The sequence below is a fragment of the Schistocerca gregaria genome, chromosome 10 (assembly GCF_023897955.1).
Source record: "Schistocerca gregaria isolate iqSchGreg1 chromosome 10, iqSchGreg1.2, whole genome shotgun sequence".
Classification (NCBI taxonomy): domain Eukaryota; kingdom Metazoa; phylum Arthropoda; class Insecta; order Orthoptera; family Acrididae; genus Schistocerca; species Schistocerca gregaria.
In genome coordinates this window covers 151,378,164-151,403,002 of record NC_064929.1, presented here as the reverse complement: position 1 = coordinate 151,403,002, position 24,839 = coordinate 151,378,164, and the positions used below count along the sequence as shown (strand labels likewise).

General features: G+C 44.4%; 1 protein-coding gene across 1 annotated transcript in view; it reads left to right on the top strand.

Annotated features, from left to right (window-relative positions):
* Positions 1-2,054: 2,054 nt before the first annotated feature.
* LOC126293176 (probable cytochrome P450 304a1) overlaps positions 2,055-24,839 on the top strand; it is a 97,554-nt gene continuing 74,769 nt past the window's right edge. The window contains exon 1 of the mRNA XM_049986274.1: positions 2,055-2,183. Within this exon, the coding sequence (XP_049842231.1) occupies positions 2,087-2,183 (97 nt within the window). The 5' untranslated portion in view covers positions 2,055-2,086. The remainder of the gene's footprint in view (positions 2,184-24,839) is intronic.

Here is a 24,839-nt window from a genome sequence, read left to right as displayed (position 1 = left end):
GACTTTTTACTTATTCATTCTTCAGTCTTAATATTTCTGCTTCTGAATGTCAACTAGCTTCCTATTGCGCGAAAGTCGGTATTGATGATGCTACGTATCGAAGATTCTCTCTACATGAAAACAGTAGAATATTCGCGTCTTCTCTCCAACAAATGCCATAACGCATCGAGGGCTCTAGAAGAGCCGTACTTTTCTTGTAGGTATGTCTGAGCGATCTACGTGCCAGACAGAAACGTATAAAATACGCGGACGCGCGTGCTACATAGGAAAGTACAACTACAGTGTGTTAACTGTAAGACGGCAGAGTTGTGAGGGGGGTGCGGTGAGAGGAGAAAGCAAGCATTGGCAGGCGAGGGGAGTGGAGGGGAGCCGTTGGGGGGACAAGGCATGCCTACCAGTTGCAGTGCTGGCACTACAAATGGCGCGTCATGCTTACACGAGAGCAGGCGAAAGGCTTGAAAGTAAAACTCGCTTTAAATGTTGTTCGTAAACGAAATTGAAATCGTCATATATATATATATATATATACTATGCGCTCACAAACCATGAAACGAGATTGCCAGTGCACAATGTCTGGACGTTCTAACAACACATTCCCCTTGTTTTCCACCTTACGCCGTATGAATCCCATAGACAAAAGTACTTTTCTCAGTGAGGCAATACTCCACTTCCAGCCTATTTTGTCGTGCAAAACTGGAAGCAGTGTTCGCAGGCTCAGCACAATCTTCCGGCTGAATAAAATTCCGCTATCGTGTCGCGAATGACCCGCTGGTTGAAATCAACAATCATTACTTCGATTTCTCCACTTCTTTTCCTAAGCTAAAAGAGAGAGAGAGATTTATAGGAAAAAGCCTTCTGCACTGCATGTATTTTTATTTTATTTGTAATATGAATGTGTTTCGAAATAATACAGTAACCAGTGTTGTTTCCATACAAAGCAAATACGGTAGCAAGGAAAAATGAAATATAAGGTAATTCGGACGAAATAGGGGCTCCTTCAAAGTGATCGCGAACAAAATATTTGAAATGGAAACTCACCTTTTCTTGCCAGGCGTTTGTCGTGATACGCCAGGATGATTCTTGGAAAACTGTTTTAACCTTCGAATGGAACGCATGCTTTGTCCTGTACATGCAGCAGCTCTCACTGAAGATTTTTAAACGGGTTGAAACAATTTTTTTCTGCTCCCTTACCCTTTCAATCACACGCAATATAATTTTGCGAGCATCGCTACGTAATACTGGTTTCCTTCTAGCTGTAGGCCTATCGGTAGGGGTTGTTGGCGACTTCAGAGATGGGCCAGCAACTGCCTCTTCACTCATTTTGATAATGTTTAGCACAATAAAAACAAGCAGAACAGTACAGCGCAAAACAATAACTAAGCAGACAACAATGCCTACCTTGTACAACTCAGTCAGCTACGTAATGTTGGCAGCAGTCGAAATTGCGTGCCTACCGAAGCCTCCCGACGTTTACCGACTTCTACCGATTCGGGACTAGTGAGAGGTCTGCCATCTAAAAATTTTCAAACTGTACTCGACTCAGTCGAGTTGACTGACGAAAGAAACGCACGAATAGCGTGCGGGCTGACGCGTGGGTGGCGCGGGGGTCAATGGGGGCGGCCCCGTAAGAAATGGAGGGGGGGGGGGGGGGGAGGAAAGAGCCCGCGCCGCACAAATATATCCGCCACTGCTTAACGTACATACATCTGTTCCTATGCCATTTTGCTTACGTCATCAGAAACAGTACGCACACCATAGAGATAATACTCTCTGAATATCGAAGTTCTGTCTGCATTCCCTCCCAGTGTAAACGCATGTTCATAGGTACAAGCAAATGGTAGCGAACACTGGTGCAAAATCTGCGAATGCTCCGCTGCAAAGGAGGCTTCAGATGTTTCCGATCGTAACAGAAGGCGCCGCTTATCGAAGCGCAGGTCCCAGTTATGTAGAACAGCCGAGTAGGGGACGCAGCCCCTGTCCCGGTTGCTGGTGGGGGCGGGAGGTGGTGGTGGGGGAATCCCCTAAAGAGCTCCGCACGCGGCGAGGGCAGCCAGAGCCGCCCGCACTGCGCCACCGAAAGCTCACCATGGCTCTCGTCGGGGTTCTGTTGGCAGCCCTGGCCGTGGGCCTGCTGCTCTACATGATGCTCGTCGCATTCTCCAGGCCTGACAACTTCCCGCCAGGTGAGTCGCGTAGCCGATTCACAATCGACCTTCGTTTCCAAAATTACGCTCCGCGAAGCAATGGTCATACGCGAGAAATGAATAAGTGCTCTGCGAAAAACTATTAATAAAATTGTGTTTTTTTTTTACATTTTGACGATACTAATTACTTTTAAAAATTATTTTATGATTTCTGGGTTATTAGTTATGATTTAAAATACAAGTAATCACTGAAAAGACCGAATTTATCTCATTTTTTTAAAAAAATTATTAACTGTCAAAATAAAGAAGGTGCTCCAATAAAGTATTATCATCCTCAAAGTGTTCTGCCAGAAGAATAGTTTGGGAAGCTTTACACTAGATGTCAACGGACCTTGACATGACGGAACGGCTATGCCAGGATGTATTCATACCAGACATGTCAATTCGCTTAAGCCCAATGCCGGACAGTGAAAGTGAGGTTAAGAGATGTACCATCTGCGGTGCAAAAAGTATAATTATAGTATAGGAATTGAGGAAGTAACAACGAAAGAGTTTCTTAATGCCGAAAACAAACTTCATAACGTATGTTCTTGATCAATTTCGTGTGATGGAAATGGAAAAGAGCGTTTGGCGTCTTTGGCCGGGAGGCTCCTTGCGGGGTAGGTCTGGCCGCCTTGGTCTTATTACATTCGACGCGCCGGATGGGGATGAAATGATGATGAAGACAGCGCAACACCCAGTCCCTGAGCGGGGAAAATCCCCGACCCAACCGAGAATAAAAAATGTTCAAATGTGTGTGAAATCTTATGGGACTTAACTGCTAAGGTCATCAGTCCCTAAGCTTACACACTACTTAACCTAAACTATCCTAAGGACAAATACACACACCCATGCCCGAGGAAGGACTCGAACCTCCGCCGGGACCAGCCGCACAGGCCATGACTGTAGCGCCTGAGACCGCTCGGCTAATCCCGCTCGGCTAATCCCGCGCGGCAGCCGGGAATCGAATCCGGGTCCGTAGGACGGCAATCCGTCACGCTGACCACTCAGCTATCGGGGCGGACACTTCGTGCGGTGAAGTGCTGGGAAATGAAACAATATTCCAAAATATCGACATTTATTTGCTAAAAAAATTTACACATACATACACATCAAACAATATTTATAGAGAAATAAACAGAGCCTGTTTACCTTATCAGGTATATTTTCACCTTAAACAATCAATAACGTCAGAAACAATCGTATTTTCTCCTTCGCTACAGCTGAATTTTTCACTTAAAATGTTGTCTAAAGAAAATTGCAATGTAGGTTGACACCAGTTCTGTTATTGTAAAACCTAAATAATTTTTCGCTTTCAGGTATCTGACTTCGCTTACAGAAGAACATTATGGGTAAAACACCGAAGCCGCTATGAAAAATTTTGCAATTATCCACAGAAAACGAAGTACATAATAAATTAAGATTACGAAGACAGAAAAACAAAATATCCACTACTATAATATGAGTTAAATCGTCGAAAATAGGACAAACGCCCACACCGTCAAAACTTTCTTGATGTGACGTCGCAGTGCGTTGACGGCCTATGTGAATGGCGCCATTTGAAATGCATTGTGGAATGTTTTGATGTGACGTTTCGAAAAGTATGAACTGGCTTTCAGAAAGTTGCAAGCGACAGCAACAGGCAGTAATCTCTGCCTAACAGGATGCCTAACTACAACTGCTTGAGCGGCCGGACAATGATCCTCGGATATCTATCCGTACCTAACAACAGCACTTTGGGCCACCAAGTGTCCCTAGAAGGCAGACGAAACTATTTTCCGCCCACACATTACATCGGATTACATCAAATGAATTCGCAATTGCGAATAAGGACTACCACCAGCTGTAGAATGGAATGACGGCGATAAATACTTGTGTCGGACCAGATCTCGATCCCTGATTTCCCGCTTATCGCCAGCTGTCGCCTTAGCGTTTGGTAACTCACAGCCACACCCAAACTTCATCCTGTCGTCAACCATGCGTCCACGACCTGTACTCGTACATTTTTTTTTTTTAATTTGTAGTAAGTTCCTATGGGACCAAGCTACTGAGGTCATCAGTCCCTAGGCTTATACAGTGCCGGCCGTTGTGGCCGAGCAGTTCTAGGCGCTTCAGTCAGGAACCTGGGTGCTGCTACGGTCGCAGGTTCTTAGCCTGCCTCGGCCACGGGTTGTTTTGGGGGAAGAGACCAGACAGCGACGTCATCGGTCTGGTCGGGTTAGGGAACGACGGGGAAGGAAGTCGGCCGTGCCGTTTCAAAGGAACCACTCCAGCATTTGCATGGAGCGATTTAGCGAAATCACGGAAAACCTAAATCAGGATGGCCGTACGCGGGATTGAACCGCCATCCTCACGAATGCGAGTCCAGTGCGCTATCCACTGCGCCACCTCGCTCGGTGCATCGGGTGTGGAAGTGTGTGATGTACTTAGTTTTGTTACGTTTAAGTAGTTCTAAGTCTAGGGGACCGATGACCTCAGATGTTAAGTCCCTTATTATTCAGAGCCATTTGAACCATTTTGAACTTACACACTACTTAATGTACTTAAACTAACTTACGCTATGAGCAACACACACGCGCATGCCCAAGGGAGGACTCGATACTCCGACAGGGGGAAGCCGCGCGACCGTGGCAAGGGGCCTCACAACGCGCTGCTACCCTGCGCGGCTACTCGTACATCCTTTAGGTATATTGCTGTATAAGTTGGTTCAAATGACTCTGAGCACTATGGGACTTCACATCTGAGGTCAAAAGTCCCCTAGGCTACTCGTACATCCATTAGGTATATTGCTGTATAAGTTGGTTCAAATGACTCTGAGCACTATGGGACTTCACATCTGAGGTCAAAAGTCCCCTAGGCTACTCGTACATCCATTAGGTATATTGCTGTATAAGTTGGTTCAAATGGCTCTGAGCACTATGGGACTTCACATCTGAGGTCAACAGTCCCCTAGAACTTAGAACTACTTAAACCTAACTAACCTAAGTACATCACACACATGTATGCCCGAGGCAAGATTCGAACCTGCGGCCGTAGCAGTCGAGCAGTTCCGGTCTGAAGCGCCTAGAACCGCTCAGTCACCGCAGTCTGCTACTGTATAAGTCAGACGTATACTTCAAAGTCGCTTGCCCAGTATTGGCAGGTAAATACAATATTGCAATGCGTGTGTTATTCTGATTACGATGCAAAGTTCCTTAGGACATGCACGCATGCGATCTCGTAGTTATCTGCCGATACCGGGCGAGCGACTTTCAAACAAACGTCTGACCTGTATGGGAATATACAGGGTGGTCCATTGATCGTTACCGGGCCAAATATCTCACGAAATAAGCGTCAAACGAAAAAACTACAAAGAACGAAACTCGTGTAGCTTGAAGGGGGATACCAGATGGCGCTATAGTTGGCCCGTTAGATGGCACTGCCTTAGGTCAAACGGGTATCAGCTGCGGCTTTTTTTTAATAGGAATCCCATTTTATTACATATTCGTGTAGTACCTACAGAAATATGAATGCTATAGTTGGACCACTTTTTCGCTTTGTGATAGATGGCGCTGTAATAGTCACAAACACATGGCTCACAATTTTAGACGAACAGTTGGTAACAGGCAGGTTTTTTACATTAAAATACAGAACGAAGGTACGTTTGAGCATTTTATCTTGGTTGTTCCAATGTACCTTTGTGAACTTATCACTTCTGAGAAAGCATGCTGTTATAGCGTGATTACCTGTAAATACCACATTAATGCAATAAATGCTCAAAATGATGTCCGTCAACATGAGTGCATTAGGCAATACGTGTATAGAACATTACGTAGGAAATCAGCATACATTGCTCCCTTTACATTGCCATACATAAAATGCGGGCCAATTATCCTTTCTCCCATAATGCCGCACCATACATTAACCCGCCAAGGTCGCTGATGTTTCACTTGTCGCAGACAGCGTGGATTTTCCGTTGCCCAACATTGCATATTATGTCGGTTTACGTTAGCGCTGTCGGTGAATGACGCTTCGTCGCTAAATAGAACGCGTGCAAAAAATCTGTCATCGTCCGGTAATTTCTCTTGTGCCCAGTGGCAGAACTGTACACGACGTTCAAAGTCGTCGCAATGCAATTCCTGGTGCATAGAAATATGGTACGGGTGCAATTTGTCTGCTACTGATGTGCGGATTAGCCGCGACAGCAGCTAAAACACCTACTTGGGCATCATCATTTGTTGCATGTCGTGCCTGACGTTTCACATGTGGCTGAACACTTCCTGTTTCCTTAAATAACGTAACTATCCGGCGAACGGTCTGGACACTTAGCTGATGTCGTCCAGGATACCGAGCAGCATACATCGCACACGCCCGTTGGGCATTTTGATCACAATAGCCATACATCAACACGATATCGACCTTTTCCGCAACTGGTAAACGGTCCATTTTAACACCAGTAATGTATCACGGAGCCAATACCGTCCGCACTGGCGGAATGTTACGTGATACCATGTACTTATACGTTAGTGACTACTAAAGCACCATCTATCACAAAGCGAAAAAAGTGGTCCAACTAAAACATTCATATTTCTTTGCGTACTAAAGGAATATGTAATAAAAAAAGGGGGGTTCCTATTTTTAAAAAACGCAGCTGATATCCGTTTGACCGAAGCCAGCGCCATCTAGAGGGCCAATTATAGCACCATCTGGTTTCCCCCTTCCAGCTAGATGAGTTTCGTTCTTTAAAGTTTTTTTCATTTGATGCTTATTTCGTGAGATATTTGGCCCGGTCACTATAAATGGACTACCCTGTATAGAGGGACCACACATGGGCGACGTACTTGAAGACAATATTATGGAACTGAAAGAGAATGTAGATAAAGATGAAATGGGAGATATGATACTGCTTGAAGAGTTTGACAGACTACTGAAAGACCTAAGTCGAAACAATGCCCCGGGAGTAGACAACGTTCCATTAGAACTACTAACAGCCTCGGGATAGCCAACCCCCACTAAACTCTACCATTTGGTAAGCGAGATGTATGAAATAGGCGAAATACCCTCAGACTTCAAGAAGAATATAATAATTCCAATCCCAAAGAAAGCGGGTGTTGACAGATGTGAAAATTACCGAACAATAAGTTTAATAAGTCTCGGCTGCAAAAAACTAACACGAATTCTTTACAGACGAATGGTAAATTGGTAGATACCGACCTCGGGGAATATCAGTTTGGACTCCGTAGAAATATTGGAACACGTGCGGCAATACTGGCCCTGCGACTTATCTTAGAGAAAGATTAATGAATGGCAAACCTACGTTTCTAGCCTTTGTAGACTTAGAGAAAGCTTTTGACAATATTGACTGGAATACTCTCTTTCAAATTCTAAAGGTGGCAGGGGTAAAATACAGGGAGCGAAAGGCTGTTTACAATTTGTACAGAAACCAGATGGCAGTTATAAGAGTCGAGGGGCATGACAGGGAAGCAGTGCTTCGTAAGGGAGTGAGACAGGGTTGTAGCCTCTCCTCGATGTTATTCAATCTGTATATTGAGCAAGCAGTAAAGGAAACAAAAGAAAAATTCGGAGTAGGTATTAAAATCCATGGACAAGAAATAAAAACGTTGAGGTTCGCCGATGACATTGTAATTCTGTCAGAGACAGCAAAGGACTTGGAAGAGTAGTTGAACGGGATTGGACAGTGTCTTGCAAGGAAGATATAAGATGAACATCAACAAAAGCAAAACGAGAATAATGGAAAGTAGTCGAATTAAATCGGGTGACGCTGAGGGAATTAGATTAGGAAATGAGACTCTTGATGTAGTAAATGAGTTTTGCTATTTGGGGAGCAAAATAAATGATGATGGTCGAAGTAGAGAGGATATAAAATGTAGGCTGGCAATAGCAAGGAAAGCGTTTCTGAAGAATAGAAATTTGTTAAAATCTAATATAGATTTAAGTGTCAGGAAGCCTAATCTGAAGTATTTGCATGGATTGTAGCATGTACGGAAGTGAAACATGGACGATAGATAGTTTGGACAAGAAATGAATAGAAGCTTTCGAAATGTGGTGCTACAGAAGAATGCTGAAGATTGGATGGGTAGATCACATAACTAATGAGGAGGTATTGAACAGAATTGGGGAGAAGAGAAATTTGTGTCACAACTTGACCAGATGAAGGGATCGGTTGGTAGGACATGTTCTGAGGCATCAAGGGATCACTAATTTAGTACTGTAGAGCAGTTGTCGTTGTTGTGGTCCTCAGTCCTGAGACTGGTGATGCAGCTCTCCATGCTACTCTATCCTGTGCAAGCTTCTTTATCTCCCAGTACCTACTGCAGCCTACATCCTTCTGAATCTGCTTAGTGTAGTCATGTCTTGGTCTCCCTCTACGATTTTTACCCTCCACGCTGCCCTCCAATACTAAATTGGTGATCCCTTGATACATCAGAACATGTCCTACCAACCGATCCCTTCTTCTCGTCAAGTTGTGCCACAAACTTCTCTTCTCCCCAATCCTATTCAATACCTCCTCATTAGTTATGTGATCTACCCATCTAATCTTCAGCATTCTTCTGTAGCACCACATTTCGAAAGCTTCTATTCTCTTCTTGTCCAAACTATTTATTGTCCATGTTTCACTTCCATACATGGCTACACTCCATACAAATACTTTCAGAAATGACTTCCTGACACTTAAATCTATACTCGATGTTAACAAATTTCTCTTCTTCAGAAATGCTTTCCTTGCCATTGCCAGTCTACATTTTATATCCTCTCTACTTCGACCATCATCAGTTATATTGCTCCCCAAATAGCAAAACTCCTTTCCTACTTTAAGTGTCTCATTTCCTAATCTAATACCCTCAGCATCACCCGACTTAAATTGACTACATTCCATTATCCTCGTTTTACTTTTGTTGATGTTCATCTTATACCCTCCTTTCAAGACACTGTCCATTCCATTCAACTGCTCTTCCAAGTCCTTTGCTGTCTCTGACATAATTACAATGCCATCGGCGAACCTCAAAGTTTTTATTTCTTCTCCCTGTATTTTAATACCTACTCCGAATTTTTCTTTTGTTTCCTTTACTTCTTGCTCAATATACAGATTGATTAACATTGGGGAGGGGCTACAACCCTGTCTTACTCCCTTCCCAACAACTGCTTCCCTTTCATGTCCCTCGACTCTTACAACTGCCATCTGGCTTCTGTACAAATTGTAAATAACCTTTCGCTCCCTGTATTTTACCCCCGCCACCTTTAGAATTTGGAAGAGAGTATTCCAATCAACATTGTCAAAAGCTTTCTCCTAGTCTACAAATGCTAGCAATGTAGGTTTGCCTTTACTGGAGAGCAGCGTGGAGGGTAAAAATTGTAGAAGGAGAGTAAGAGATGAATACACTAAGCAGATTCAGAAGGATGTAGGTTGCAGTAGGTACTGAGAGATGAAGAAGCTTGCACAGGATAGAATAGCATGGAGAGCTGCATCAAACCAATCTGTGGACTGAAGACCACAACAACAAAAAGAGTTTTGGAACACCCTGTATTTTGGGACATGAACAGGTCTGAATTATACTCTTCCCAATGTTTACTAATGTTTCAAAGTAGAAAGTAAGTGGACAAATGAAATGCTGAAAGCTCAGTCGCTTCATTGGGCAGTTGATGTCGTGAAAGGGTTTTATGTGTGTGTCTTTTTATCTAGTCAAGTAGTTCAACGACGTTTCCTTTCTCAGCGTGGTGGAATAGTTGTAGATGGTCTTCGATGCTTTCTACTCCAGATTTACGAAGAGTTACGTGAGTTTCTAATGTGGATTTTTACATGTTGTCAGAAGCATGGTATCTGTCCGTTCTTTTAATCAAGTCTCAAAACTTCTTGCAGTCTGACCGATACATGGTGAGTCAGTAACTATTGCCACCAAGAATAACTCCGAAAGTATGATAGTAGCTGTAGAGTCTGTGGGACCAAAGTTGGAAGGGACAACGGGGGCCATAATATGACGGTTTTTTTGTTGCTAATTTGGATGGCGTCAGAGATATGCAAATCTGTTTTTTTTAATGGGATGCTATAGTTTGGTATTTATTTTCTGATAGCGGCTATCAAGACGAATCCAATGATGTGTAACAGTAAGATCTTTGAAGGTCAACGAAGGTCACAAAGATGCCATGGACGTCCATTTACAGTAGGTGTTCGAAGTGATGACCATTGGTATCAATGCAGTGCTGCAATCTTCTTATCATGGATTGAGTGGTAATTCTTATTACATCGGCACTTATCGAAGCAAATGCTCTAACAACTCTCTCTCGCATATGTTCAGGTGTAGTAGGTACGTCTTTATAAGCAATGTCTTTTACGAATGCCTACAATAAAAAATCCAGAGGCGTCAATCTGGCGAACGAGCCGGACACGACACATCTCCTCCACGCCCAATACAATGATTTGGAAATTGTCTCTGCAACTCATTTCTAGCCATCAGCGAAATCTGTGCCGGACACTCATAGTGTTAACATCACATTCTGTTCCATGTTCCTAAAGGTATTTCTTCCAATAAGAGACCTAATGTTTCTTGCAAGAATATAGTGTACTTCCTACCATTAAGATTTTCTTCGGGGAAATATGGGCCTATAATACTGTCCTCCAGAATTTAATGCGATGCATACAATCCGTACTAGTTAATTGTTGGTGGAGACTGACATGGTAAGGACGATATTTATGGCGATGCAGAACACGAACAACACTACTCTGGCTCGTGCCATATTCCCTTTCGATTTGGCGCGAACTAGCACGTGGATCTCGAACCACAGTGGCAAGTGTACCAATTCCCGCTTCCTCGTTGGTAACTTTCCTTTGCCGGATATGTTTCCGATGCGTTAAAGATCCAGTTGTTCTTAATATATCATACACATATTTAAATGTACGACGTGTAGAGTTAGTACTTTGAGGATATCTCTCAGCGTATAGGTCTCTACCTATCACTTAATTTCGTTGGCATTCTCTTTAAATGAGAAGCCTACCGATTTGTTCGTCAGAGGAATAAACCATTCACATTCGCTTGATTCGACGATACTCGTCTTACCGTTCGTATCAGTGTTTTATTGCGAAACCGTCGAATGGTGTTTACATGCCAATGGCACGTTAGATGGATACGCCGTATTCGGCTAATATTTACTATTTGGACGACATGCGAGGGAGAATTGTCAGAGCATGTGCTTTGATAAGTGCCGAAGTGAAAAGGAATACCATTTCATCCGACGATTACAGCACTGCACTGATACCAATGATCATCACTTCCAACACCTTCTGTAAGTGGACGTTCATGCCACTTTTGTGACCTTCGTCGACCTTCAAAGATCTTACTGTTACACATCATTGGATTCGTCTCGATAGCCGCTATCAGAAAATAAGTACCAAACGATAGCATCCCATTAATAATAAAAAAAACAAAGTTGACCTTCATATCTCTGACGCAATCATACCTAGCAACAAAAAACCAACGTCATATTATGCCTCCCGTTGTCCCACGCAACATTTGTCCCTCGAAGTCTTCAGCTAATATCATACTTTCTAGGTGGCAACAGTTAACGACTCATCCTGAATAGTAGGAGGGACACCTTTGGTTCAAATGGTTCAAATGGCTCTGAGCACTATGGGACTCAACTGCTGTGGTCATTAATCCCCTAGAACTTAGAACTACTTAAACCTAACTAAACTAAAGACATCACACACATCCATGCCCGAGGCAGGATTCGAACCTGCGACCGTAGCAGTCGCACGGTTCCGGACACCTTTGGCAAAAGCGATTTATTTTCTAGGACAAACTACCTCATAAAAATGACAACATATTTTCTAGTGTCTCTAGTGGTGTTTGCATGGGTGTCTGGTGCGAAGCTTTGTTATCTGTTGCTGATTTCATTTCTTGTGATAGTTTTTGTATCATAGAGAGACTGCATCCATTGTTTGCAGTCGTGGATTTAGTGATATTACGCTCTTTTTGCAGTTCAGCTACGTAAATTTTCCGTCGAGGACGGTTTGTATCCCGTGGTCCTTAGGAATGGCTCATACAGTCGCGCAGTTTAATTCCAATAGATTTCTTTTTGTGAAGATATCTAAAGAATCGTGTTTATGTAACCGAGCCCACAACCCCACATGACTTCAAACGGCGCACTATGCAAGCTTTACATCTTGAAGAAAATAATACCTGCAGTCGTAATTTTATGAATTATTTCATTTGATTAACAGTTTCGGTACCTCATCTACAGACAACTCCACACGTAGCTACATAAGTCACCTAAACGTCTGTGCTATCACAATGACCACTAATTTCAACTGTCTTTCGTAAGTTTATAAAACTTTTCTGTAGACGTGGATTCTCCACACCTGTAGTAACAGCCCCAGTCCCATTCCATTCCATTTACACAACATGGAACTACAGAAACTTAATATTTCGTCCGCAGCTCGTTTAGAAGGCACAGCAATTTGTGCATGCTGGAAAATGGGTACTGGTTTGAATACAGCTCCCAAATGAACGTTTCGCCAACAAAACATCCATCTAATCACCGCCAATTATGAATAGCATGTTATTTACTTGTTCCAGCAATATCTGGAATGGCCTGCAATAGCTGCCTATTTGCATGCTGGAAAATGGGTACTGGTTCAAATACAGCTCCCAAATGAACGTTGCGCCAACAAAACATCCATCTAATCACCGCCAATTATGAATAGCATGTTATTTACTTGTTCCAGAAATATCTGGAATGGCCTGCAATAGCTGCCTCAGATAGAAAGAGAGAGAGATGTGACGTAATGTACTGGCATCGTGTCATCATTATTATAACTGCAGTGCGTATTAATAAACAACAGATAAATGCAAATTAATACTGCTTGCTTAAGCACACAACCATTCCGCCAGTTATCATACGTCTGCCAAGTCGCTAAATTACAAAATTCTCATACTCGTACACCACTAGAAATCATTCCCCATGATTCGATTAGCGAAATTTAACGCTGCGTGCGTGACCACATTGAGACAGTACTTTGGCTTTACTTACGTTTGTTGGTTGGTTTTAAGTATCAAAGTAACCTACCTAAAACAAATTCTGAGTGGTTAACCATAATTTTCTGGGATATAACAACTTTTTGCGTCGCCTGTAAAATATAGTTCCTCTGGCAATGACATTCTCGAAACTGACCAACTCATTTGTTTAAAAAAATGGTAATTTTAGAGTCTTTCCCTTTCTTCGCCCCGTCCCCGCCCGCAGCATTAATTTCTGAGGACGCCCATATACTTATGATGAAAAAAGAAAATACTACAATGAGCGTCGTAATTCCATCAAGGCAGCGCTTAAACTACACTGAAGTGCCAAAGAGCTGGTATAGGCATTCGTATTCAAATAAAGAGATATGTAAACAGGCAGAAGACAACAAGTGTATGGAGTAGTTGTTAAATCGATTACCACTGCTACAATGGCAGGTTATCAAGATTCAAGTGAGTTTGAACGTGGTGTTATAGTCGGCGCACGAGCGATGGGACACAACATCTCCGAGGTGGCGATGAAGTTGGGATTTTCCAGTACAACCATTTCACGAGTGTTCCGTGAATATCAGGAATCCGGTAAAACATCGAGTCTGACATCGCTGCGGCCGCAAAGAGATCCTGGAAGAACGGGACCAACGACGACTGAAGAGAAACGTTGAACGCGACAGAGTGCAACTTCTCCGCAAAATGCTGCAGCTATCAGCGCTGGACCATCAATAAGTGCCAGCGTGCGAACCATTCAACGAAACATCATCGATATGGGCTTTCGGAGCCGAAGGCCCACTCGTGTACCCTTGATGACTGCACCGAACGGAGCTTTACACCTGGCCTGGGCCCGTCAGCACCGACATTGAACTGTTGATGGCTGGAAACATGCTGCCTGGTCGGACGAGTCTCGTTTCAAATTGTATCGAGCGGACCGACGTGTACGGGAATGGAGATAACCTCATGAACCATGGATCCTGCATGTCAGGACGGACTGTGGGTGTGTGGCATCTTATGGGACATAATTACTAAGGTCATCAGTCCCTAAGCTTACACCCTACTTAACCTTAATTATGCTAAGGACAAACACACACACCCATGCCCGAGGGAGGACTCGAACCTCCACCGGGACCAGCAGCACAGTCCATGACTGTAGCGCCTGAGATCGCTCGGCTAATCCCGCGCGGTTCAGGATGGACTGTTCAAGCTGATAATGGTGTGGGGTGTGTGCAGTTAGAGTGATATGGGAACCCTGATAAGACTCTGGCGGGTGACACGTACGTAAGCATGTCTGCTCACCTCCATCGATTCATTCCATTGCGCATTCCGACGGCGTTGGACAATTCCAGCACAACAGTACGACACCCCACACGTCCACAATTCCTACAGGTGTGTAGGTAGGTGGTAAATGTTTAACGTCCCGTCGACAACGAGGTCATTAGAGACGGAGTGCAAGCTCGGTTTAGGGAAGGATTGGGAAGGAAATCGGCCGTGCCTTTTCAAAGGAACCATCCCGGAATTTGCCTGAAACGATTTAGGGAAATCACGGAAAACCTAAATCAGGATGGCTGGAGACGGGATTGAACCGTCGTCCTCCCGATTGCGAGTCCAGTGTGCTAACCACTGCGCCACCTCGCTCGGTACAGTTGCTACAGAGTGGCTCCAGGAACACTCTTCTGAGTTGAAACACTTCCGCTGGTCACCAAACTCTCGCTACATAAACATTATTGAGCATATCTGGGATGCCTTGCAGTTCTGAAGAGACCTCCGCCTCCTTGTACTCTTACGGATTAATGGACAGCCCTGCAGTATTCGTGATGTCAATTCCCTCCAGCACTACTTCAAATATTAGTAGAGTCCATGCCACGTCGTGTTACAACACTTCTGCGTGCCGTGCGGGGCCTACACGATTGTAGGCAAGTGTTATGTTTCTTTGGCTCTTCAGTGTATCTGTTCTACGATTCCGTGCTACAGGCAATTGTTTCCAAGATTTGAAACTGACAAGTTCAGTTTGACGTCAAAGTATATGAGTTATAGTTATGGGAACGTGTCACGCAATAATAAATGCACCAACTGATTATATTCAGTTAAGTAATCCATCAAAAAAATGGTTCAAATGGCTCTGACCACTTTGGGACTTAACATCGATGGTCATCAGTCCCCTAGAACTTAGAACTACTTAAACCTAACTAACCTAAGGACAGCACACAACACCCAGCCATCACGAGGCAGAGAAAATCCCTGACCCCGCCGGGAATCGAACTCCGGAAACCGGGCGTGGGAAGCGAGAACGGTACCGCACGACCACGAGATGCGGGCAGTAATGCATCCACACACATAATTATCTATATAGGGTGCTCAGAAAAAGTCTGAAAAACTTGTAAGGGTGTTGCAAGGTAGGTTGTGATGAGCAGTAACTGTTAAGAAAAAAAATCCATACGTTGCACAGTTTCCGAGTTAATTAGCCTTGAAGTCAGCCAGTCAAACCGTTGCGCGATCAAATTCAAGCGGCCCGCCAGATACAATTAGTTCTGACGTTCTCAAAGCGTAGATGACAGCGCACTAGACTGCTCAACCTTTGGCTCGGGTTCGATCCTCACTAACGTCCCATTTCCAGTTTGTACGTCGCTCTTGTTCGATTTTAGGAAATCACACACATTTGACGACACCGTTTCTGGCACGCCGCCTTTATTTGCACACGCAACGGCCTGATTAGATAACTTCAAAGTTAATTAACTCGGAAATGGCGTAAAATATCAATTTTTTTCGTAATAGTTGTTTCTCAGCACAATCTACCCCGTGATATCTTTACAAGCTCTTTAGACTGTTTCTTTCCACCCTGTACATACTGTTGTTCATAACTTTGCGTAATTAAAAAAAATGGTTCAAATGGCTCTGAGCACTATGGGACTTAACATCTTAGGTCATCAATCCCCTAGAACTTGGAACTACTTAAACCTAACTAACCTAAGGATATCACACATATCCATGTTCGAGGCAGGATTCGAACCTGCGACCGTAGCAGTCGCACAGTTCCGGACTGAGCGCCTAGAACCGCGAGACCACCGCGGCCGGCCTTTGATCTTGCTTGGAACTCATTTTCAATACAAAAACAACAACAACGCACTCAAAGATATGCGGAGACTGTAGCACGTGAGAGGCTGAAAATGCCAATACTGTCCACATGAAGCGCAGCATTTCCAGGCAGCGTAATATACACTGAAAAGACAAAGAAACTGGTGCACCTGCTCAATGTATTATAGGGCCCCCGCGGGCACGCAGAAGTGCTTCAAAACGACATGGCATGGACTCGACTAATGTCTGACGTAGTGCTGGAAGGTAATGATACTGTGAATCCTGCAGGTCTGACCATAAATGTGTAAGAGTGCGAGGGGGTGGAGATCTCTACTGAGGAGAGGCAATGCCATATATTGTCACTAATGTTCATGTATCGAGAGTTTGGCGGCCAGCGGAAGTGTTTAAGCTCAGAAGAGTGTTCCTAAAGCCACCGTGTAGCAATTCTGGACGTATGGGGTGTCGCAATGTCCTGCTGGAATTGCCCAAGTCCGTCGGAATGCACAATGGACATGAATAGATGCAGGTGATCAGACAGAATGCTTACGTACGTTTCTAGACGTGTCAGTGGTCCGGTATCACTCCAACTGCACATGCCTCACACCATTACGGAACCTCCACCAGCCTGAACAGTCCAGCCGGCCGCGGTGGTCTAGCGGTTCTAGGCGCTCTGTCCGGAACCGCCCGACTGCTACGGTCGCGGGTTCGAATCCTGCCTCGTGCATGGATGTGTGTGATGTCCTTAGGTTAGTTAGGTTTAAGTAGTTCTAAGGTCTAGGGAACTGATGACCACAGATGTTAAGTCCCGTAGTGCTCAGAGCCATTTGAACCTGAACAGTCCCCTTCTGACATGCAGGGCCTATGGATTCATAAGGTTGTCTCCATACGCGTATAAGTCCATCCGCTCGATACAATTTGAAACGAGACTCGTCCGTCCAGGCAGCATGTTTCCAGTCATCAACAGTCCAATGTCGGTGTTGACGGGCCCAAGTGAGGCGTTAAGCTTTGTGTCGTGCAGTCATCTAGGGTACACGAGTGGGTCTTTTGGCTCTGAAAGCCCGTATAGATTATGTTTAGTTTCGCATGCTGACACTCGTTGATGGTCCAGCATTGAAATCTGCAGCAATTTGCTGTAGGTTTGCACTTTGTCACGTTGAAGAATTCCCTTCAGTCGAATTCTTGCAGGATCTTTTTCTGGTCGCAGTAGTGTTGCTGATTGGATGTTTTACCGGATTCCTGATATTCACGGTACACTTGTGAAATGGTCGTACGGGAAAATCCCAACTTCATCGCTACCTCGGAGATGCTGTGTCCCATCGCTCGTGCGTTGACTATAACACCACGTTCGAACTCAGTTAAATCTTGATAACCTGTCATTGCGCCGGCCGCGGTGGTCTCGCGGTTAAGGCGCTCAGTCCGGAACCGCGCGACTGCTACGGTCGCACGTTCGAATCCTGCCTCGGGCATGGATGTGTGTGATGTCCTTAGGTTAGTTAGGTTTAAGTAGTTCTAAGTTCTAGGGGACTGATGACCACAGATGTTAAGTCCCATAGTGCTCAGAGCCATTTGAACCATTTGAACCTGTCATTGCAGCAACAGTAAACGACGTAACAACTGGGCCAGACACTTGATGTCTTATATAGCCGTTGCCGAGTGCAGCTCCCAGTGTATTTCATACGTTTTTCACGGGCTCAAAATTACTACACAATCTTTCAATCTCACCCCTACACGTTATTGAGCGTCCGGAAAAATTGCACTATATTGTTGACCGTCTAGAGGCCGCTTTTTTCGATGCTTCAGAGACCCACGATAAACTGGTCCTTGAATGGGAACGAATTTACGTAACCCATACAAAATGGTAAAGTTGCTCCATCTGTCTGAACTGCCTGTCAACCTACCTGACTGCTATGCGACTGACCCGGTTTCAGTTCCTGGGAGCGGAGGTTTTGCTTGCTGTGATGACTGGAACCGGCAGCACTCACCCTCATGACGTCAACTTAGGAGCTTCTAGACAGAGAAATAGCTGCTTCAGCGTCCGGGAAGCCGTCATCGGCATACAGAGCGGCCCGCTAACCCCTTGCCCCTTCATATCGCACCCTAACGACGCCTTATGGCACGGGATGACGAAGCAGCTGGCCGATATCGCGTTGGCTTCAAAGCCTGACCACGGAATCACATTTTTTCCTATTCACTCGCACTATATTGCGGTCGAAGACCTCGACCTCAGATAGCAGCGCTACCGCCTGTGACGTCAGTGGCGGTAAATCTCACACCACATAACACGTTGTTTACATTGCGTGTCCGCTGCACGCTTTTGAAACCACTGGGTTTCACATTCCCCATATCTCGCATCCCTGACAACACATTTCTTGTTTGGGGTACCTGTGTTACGACAGGACGGGACGGGGCGCTCTCGACTTTCATCTGCTGTGTGCGTCTCTTTCCTTATCCGCTGCTAACATCGAACATTTTTAAGGTCATGCAGCATTCCAAGTCGTCGGCATCCTCTCCCTGTCTTCATTGCAATCATTCCATCACATTATACTCGGTTTTGTCCCACACGCGAGATATTTGCTTCGTTCCTATCATTTCCACTAGTTTATTTCCTTTCCATTAATAAATATATATTTCGATCAGAAATCGGTAGATAACGTAGAATATTCGGAATTTCGAGGCGTATGCATTGATGAGCGGTTGAACTGTGTAAGTAGGCTGTTTAGGTTTTTTTATTGGTAACGCCGCCGCCACGTAGCGCTCTGTATGAAAATGACTGGCTGTGCCATGTGCAGTCTGTGGCTGGTTTGCATTGTTGTCTGCCATTGTAGTGTTGGGCAGAGGCAGCTGGAAGCTAACAGCGCGTAGCGTTGCGCAGTTGGAGGTGACCCGCCAGCAGTGGTGGACGTGGGGAGAGAGATGGCGGAGTTTTGAAATTTGTAAGAATTGGTGTCATGAACTGATATATATATTATGACTGTAAAGGTAAATACATTGTTTGTTCTCTATTAAAATCTTTCATTTGCTAACTGTGCCTATCAGTAGTTAGTGACCTCCGTAGTTTGAATCTTTTAGTTAGCTGGCAGTAGTGGCGCTTGCTGTATTGCAGTAGTTCGAGTAACGAAGATTTTTGTGAGGTAAGTGATTTGTGAAACGTATAGGTTAATGTTAGTCTGGGCCATTCTTTCGTAGGGATTTTTGGAAGTCAGATTGCGTTGCGCTAAAAATATTGTGTGTCAGTTTAAGCACAGTCTTGTATAATTGTTCTAAGGGGACGTTTCAACTGGAAAAAACACACTGAGGATCTGCTGAAACGCTTCAGTTCAGCTACTTACGCTATTAGGGTCACTGCAAATTTTGGCAATATACATCTCAGTAAATTAGCTTACCGCGCCTATTTTCATTCCCTACCTTCGTATGGCATCATATTCTGGGGTAACTCACCACTGAGTAAAAGAGTGTTCATTGCACAAAAGCGTGTAATCCGAGTAATTGCTGAGCACATCCAAGATCATTCTGCAGACACTTATTTAAAGAGCTAGAGATCTTCACTGTAGCCTCACAATATATAGATTCACTTATGAAATTTGTCATTAACAATCCGAACGAATTCAAAAATAACAGCAGTGCACATGGCTACAACACTATTAGAAAGGATGATCTTCACTACTCAAGGTTAAATCTAACTTTGTCTCAGAAGGGGGTAAGTTAAGCTGCCACAAAAGTCTTTGGTCACGTACCTAATAGCATCAAAAATCTGACAGCCGTATAGCATTTAAAAATGAAATTAAAAGAATTTTTTAATGGTTACTCCTAATCACTAGATGAATTTTTGGATATAGTAAGTGGGTTATTTCCCCAACCCCCACAAAAAATATTAAGTGTCATGTAATATTTTGTGTAATGTAATATCTTGTATAGACACGTTTCACATCATTTCGAAGTGTCGTATTCATGATCTATCGAAAAAGTACCAATCTAATGTAATGTAATCTAATCTTACAAGTGCTTTCCATTCACCATCCTATCACTCGATTTCACATTTAGAAAAAAAAATGTGTGTCAAATCCTATGGGACTTAACTACTAAGGTCATCAGTCCCTAAGCTTACTGACTACTTAACCTAAACTATCCTAAGGACAAACAACACACCCATGCCCGAGGGAGGACTCGAACCTCCGCCGGGACCAGCCGCACAGTCCATGACTACAGCGCCCTAGACCGCTCGGCTAATTCCGCGCGGCTTTCACCGTTAGCATCTTTCTTCACAGTCACACTGTAAAGATATAAGAGCATTTTTCCTACTCTTTTTTACTGTCATTGGTGCTCTGTCGTGCAGGGTTTGGACAAAAATGTGGAAACACGATTGAAACCCTTCGATACCGGCGCCCGAGGCACTCGCGCTGTCTCAGGCGCCTTGCCACGGTTTGCGGGGCTCCCCCTCCGTCTTAGGTTCGAGTGCTCCCTCAGCATATGTGTGTGTGTGTGTGGGGGGGGGGGGGGGGGTTGGTGGTTCTTAGCATTAGTTAGTTTAAGTAGTGTGTAAGTCTAGGGACCGATGACCTCAGCAGTTTTTCTTTAACTACCAAGAAGGAGTTTTACGACATAAACGAAAGTTGGAAGGCGTGTTTCTGCATCTGAAAGATCACGTCTACATAGCGCCACCATAAAGATGCAAATGAGGTTTACTTTAAACACACGCTATAATGGTCGTGAGCATTAGCTACCTCTGCGATTCGACATGGCCATTTGATGTTAGTGAAGAACGCCCTTAAGGCGACAAAGACGCCGTTATCGATGCCTCACTGAGTATAAACGAGGATATGTAATAGCGCTACCACATTTTTTTTAATTTTTTTTTATTTTGTGGTAAGTTCCTATGTGACCACACCGCTGCGGTCATCGGTCCCTGGACTTGCACACTACTTAAATTAACTTATGCTAAGTATTCGGCCACGAATTATTTTTTTTTCCTGAAAAAAATCATGGCTGTTCTATCCAGTTCTTCGAATTAAATTACGATTTTTCAGATGTATAAAACGTTCGGAGGTGCCCATCAAGATACAACGCGTCCCCAAATGAGGGCATTGTGTTCAAGTGGGTGCAGAATAAGTCTAAAAGTCAAAGTATTTTATTTTATTTTATTTCACCGAAATACATAAATTACCCAAATGAAGCATTTGCTTAACGATCGGAATTCACTATATCCAGTGTTTTATAGCGCTATACGATAAGTTGGTTTATTCGGATAAAAGTGTAATGAATTGCCTAAACTGGTTGATATCAGAATAAAATAAAATATCTTAAAGTATACGGCTGTTGCTGTAATTTATAGACATTGAAAAATTCATTTTGTGTCGATTTTGAGGTGGACGCACGGCCGTATAAATCTTTTCAGCGCCTGGATGGTGGAATATATTTCAGGTTGCAAAACCGGCTATAAATCGTTGGAAATGGCTGTCGAATATCGTGTTCGGTGTCAAAAGCAGCTAACTGTTGTCTTCGGGTGCAAAGCCCGCTAAATGCCCAATAGGTGTGGCTGTCGCTTCGCCATGTCCTGATGCAAAGCACGTGAACAGACATAAGACTTACCAAAAATTCATTTTGTGTCGATTTTGAGGTGGACACACGGCCGTATAAATCTTTTCAGCTCCTGGATGGTGGAATATATTTCAGGTTGCAAAACCGGCTACAAATCGTTGGAAATGGCTGTCGAATATCGTGTTCGGTGTCAAAAGCAGCCAACTGTTGTCTTCGGGTGCAAAGCCCGCTAAATGCCCAATGGGCGTGGCTGTCGCTTCGCCATGTCCTGATGCAAAGAACGTGAACAGACATCAGACTTACCAAACTGAACATTCAAAGCTATTTTTCAGTCTGTTACTATTAGAATAGATATTTTTCTTATTGAGCTTTAGGTTGGCTGCGCTGTTACAAATTCATACGCAACACTAACATTCTCGGTGCCAATGCATCGTCGTGATTATCTCAGTGTCACTTATCGGGCTTTGCGTTTAGGCTCCGTAGCTTTCAATAAACCATATGATATAAAACGTCTAACATTACCTCCATCATTATCCTCTTGTTCAAAATTATCGCCAGTATTATCGGATAGATCGCCCGCCCCCGGTAGCTGAGTGTTCAGCGAGATACAATGTCAATCCTAAGGTCCCGGGTTCGATTCCCGGCTGAGAATTAGGTGTAATGTTGTCCTAATCATCATCATTTCATCCCCATCGATGCGCAAGTCGCCGAAGTGGCGTCACTCGAAAGACTTGTACCCGGCGAAATGTCTACCCAACGGGTGGCCCTAGTCACACGACATTTACATTTATCGGATAGATCGTCAATTTCAGATGAATTAAGGAGCTCTATAACTTCTTTTTCTTCTGTAAGTGGCCTTCGTCTATCTTTGACTAGGGGCAATGTTCAAATGGTTCAAATGGCTCTGAGCACTATGGGACTTAACATCAGAGGTCATCAGTCCCCTAGAACTTAGAACTACTTAAACATAACTAACCTAAGGACATCACACACATCCATGCCCGAGGCAGGACTCGAACCTGCGACCGCAGCAGCAGCGCGGTTCCATACTGTAGCGCCTAGAAGCGCTCGGCCACCCCGGCCGGCAGGAGCAATGTGAAATGACTGTCACATGACTAAAAAGAAAGAGAAATAATGTCCTAAATTTGTACGTTGTCACAACTTTTCAAACACAATGTGCTCGTTTGCAGACATGTATAAAGTTGTGAAGTCACCTACCTTTCACTCTGAGAGACACCTATTGTTTTCACCTTCAAGAATGCACCTTTCTACGCACAAACATTTTTTTTTGTACCTAAACTCAGAAGATATTAACCGGCTAATAGGAGGTACGAAGATTACCCGCCAGGGTAGCCGAGAGAGCTAACGCGCTGCTTCCTGGACTCAGGTAGGCGCACCGGCCCCGGATCGAATGCGCCCGGCGGGTTAACGACGAGGGCCGGTATGCCGACCAGCCTGGATATGGTTTTTAGGCGGTTTCTTTTAACTGTCGATTTTCTCGACAACGGCTGAGAAGTGCATCTTGGTGCTTTGCCACATTACACCTGTGGCCATGAGCTTTTATTATGCGCAGTATGAATCGAATCTGAGTTTCACAATTGGCGGCCTCCCCTTGTGAGAAGGAAGACTATTCTATTCGGCTTGTGACTCTGGCGCATCGGGCTGGGTCTGCATCAGTAATTCGAGAAGCAGTTTGTACCACAGTGACACAACGAACTGTTACAATTCGATTATTTCAAGGGTAGCTCAGCCCTGTACCATGCATTCCACTGATCCCAAACCACCGCTATTTGCGACTTCAGTGATGTCAAGCGAGAGCTTGAAGGTCTGTTGTGTTTTCTGATGAAGGTTCTGCCTCGGTGCCAGTGACGGCCGTGTGTTGGATAGAAGAAAGTCAGTTGAGAGTCTGCAGCCAACCTGTCTGCGTGTTAGACACATTGGACTGACACCTGTAGTTATGGTGTGGAGAGCGATTTCGTATGACAGCATGAACACTCTGGCGTTTATCCCACGCACCCTGACTGAAAATTTGTATGTCAGTCTAGTGATTCTACCTGTGTACTGCCATTCATGAAGAGCATTCCAGGCAGTGTTTTCCAACAGGATGACGCTCGCCCGCACAAGGCTGTTGTAACGGTGTCTTCACATGATGCCTTGGCCTGTTCGATCACCAGATCATAGCACATAGGGGACATCATCGGACGACAAATCCAGCGTCATCGTCATTCACGCCGGCCGCGGTGGTCTCGCGGTTCTAGGCGCGCAGTCCGGAACCGTGCGACTGCTACGGTCGCAGGTTCGAATCCTGCCTCGGGCATGGATGTGTGTGGTGTCCTTAGGTTAGTTAGGTTTAAGTAGTTCTAAGTTCTAGGGGACTAATGACCACAGCAGTTGAGTCCCATAGTGCTCAGAGCCATTTGAACCATCGTCATTCACAAATTGTTGAAACGTCCCCTTAGAAGAATTGTGCAAGACTGTGCTTAAACTGACACACAATAGTTTTGGCGCAACGCAATCTGACTTCTAAAAATGGCCCTGACTAACATTAACCTATACGTTTCACAAATCACTTACCTGACAAAAATCTTCGTTACTCAAACTACTGCAATACAGCGAGCGAAACTACTGCCAGCTAAATAAAAGATTCAAACTACTGAAGGCACTAACTACTGATAGGCACAGTTAGCAAATGAAAGATTTTAATAGAGAACAAACAATGTATTTACCTTTATAGTCATAATATGTATATCAGTTCATGACACCAATTCTTACAAATTTCAAAACTCCGCCATCTCTCTCCCCATGTCCACCACTGCTGGCGGCTGACCTCCAACTGCTCAACGCTACGCGCTGTTAACATCCAGCCGCCCAACACTACAATGGCGAGTATTACAACAATGCCAACCAGCCACTGACTGCACACAGCACAGCCAGTGATTTTTCATACAGAGCGCTATGTGGCGTTACCAATAAAAAAAACCTAAACAGCCTACTTACATTGTTAACTGCCCCTGTGTCGACCGACAAAGTGCAACAGGCATGGAACTCC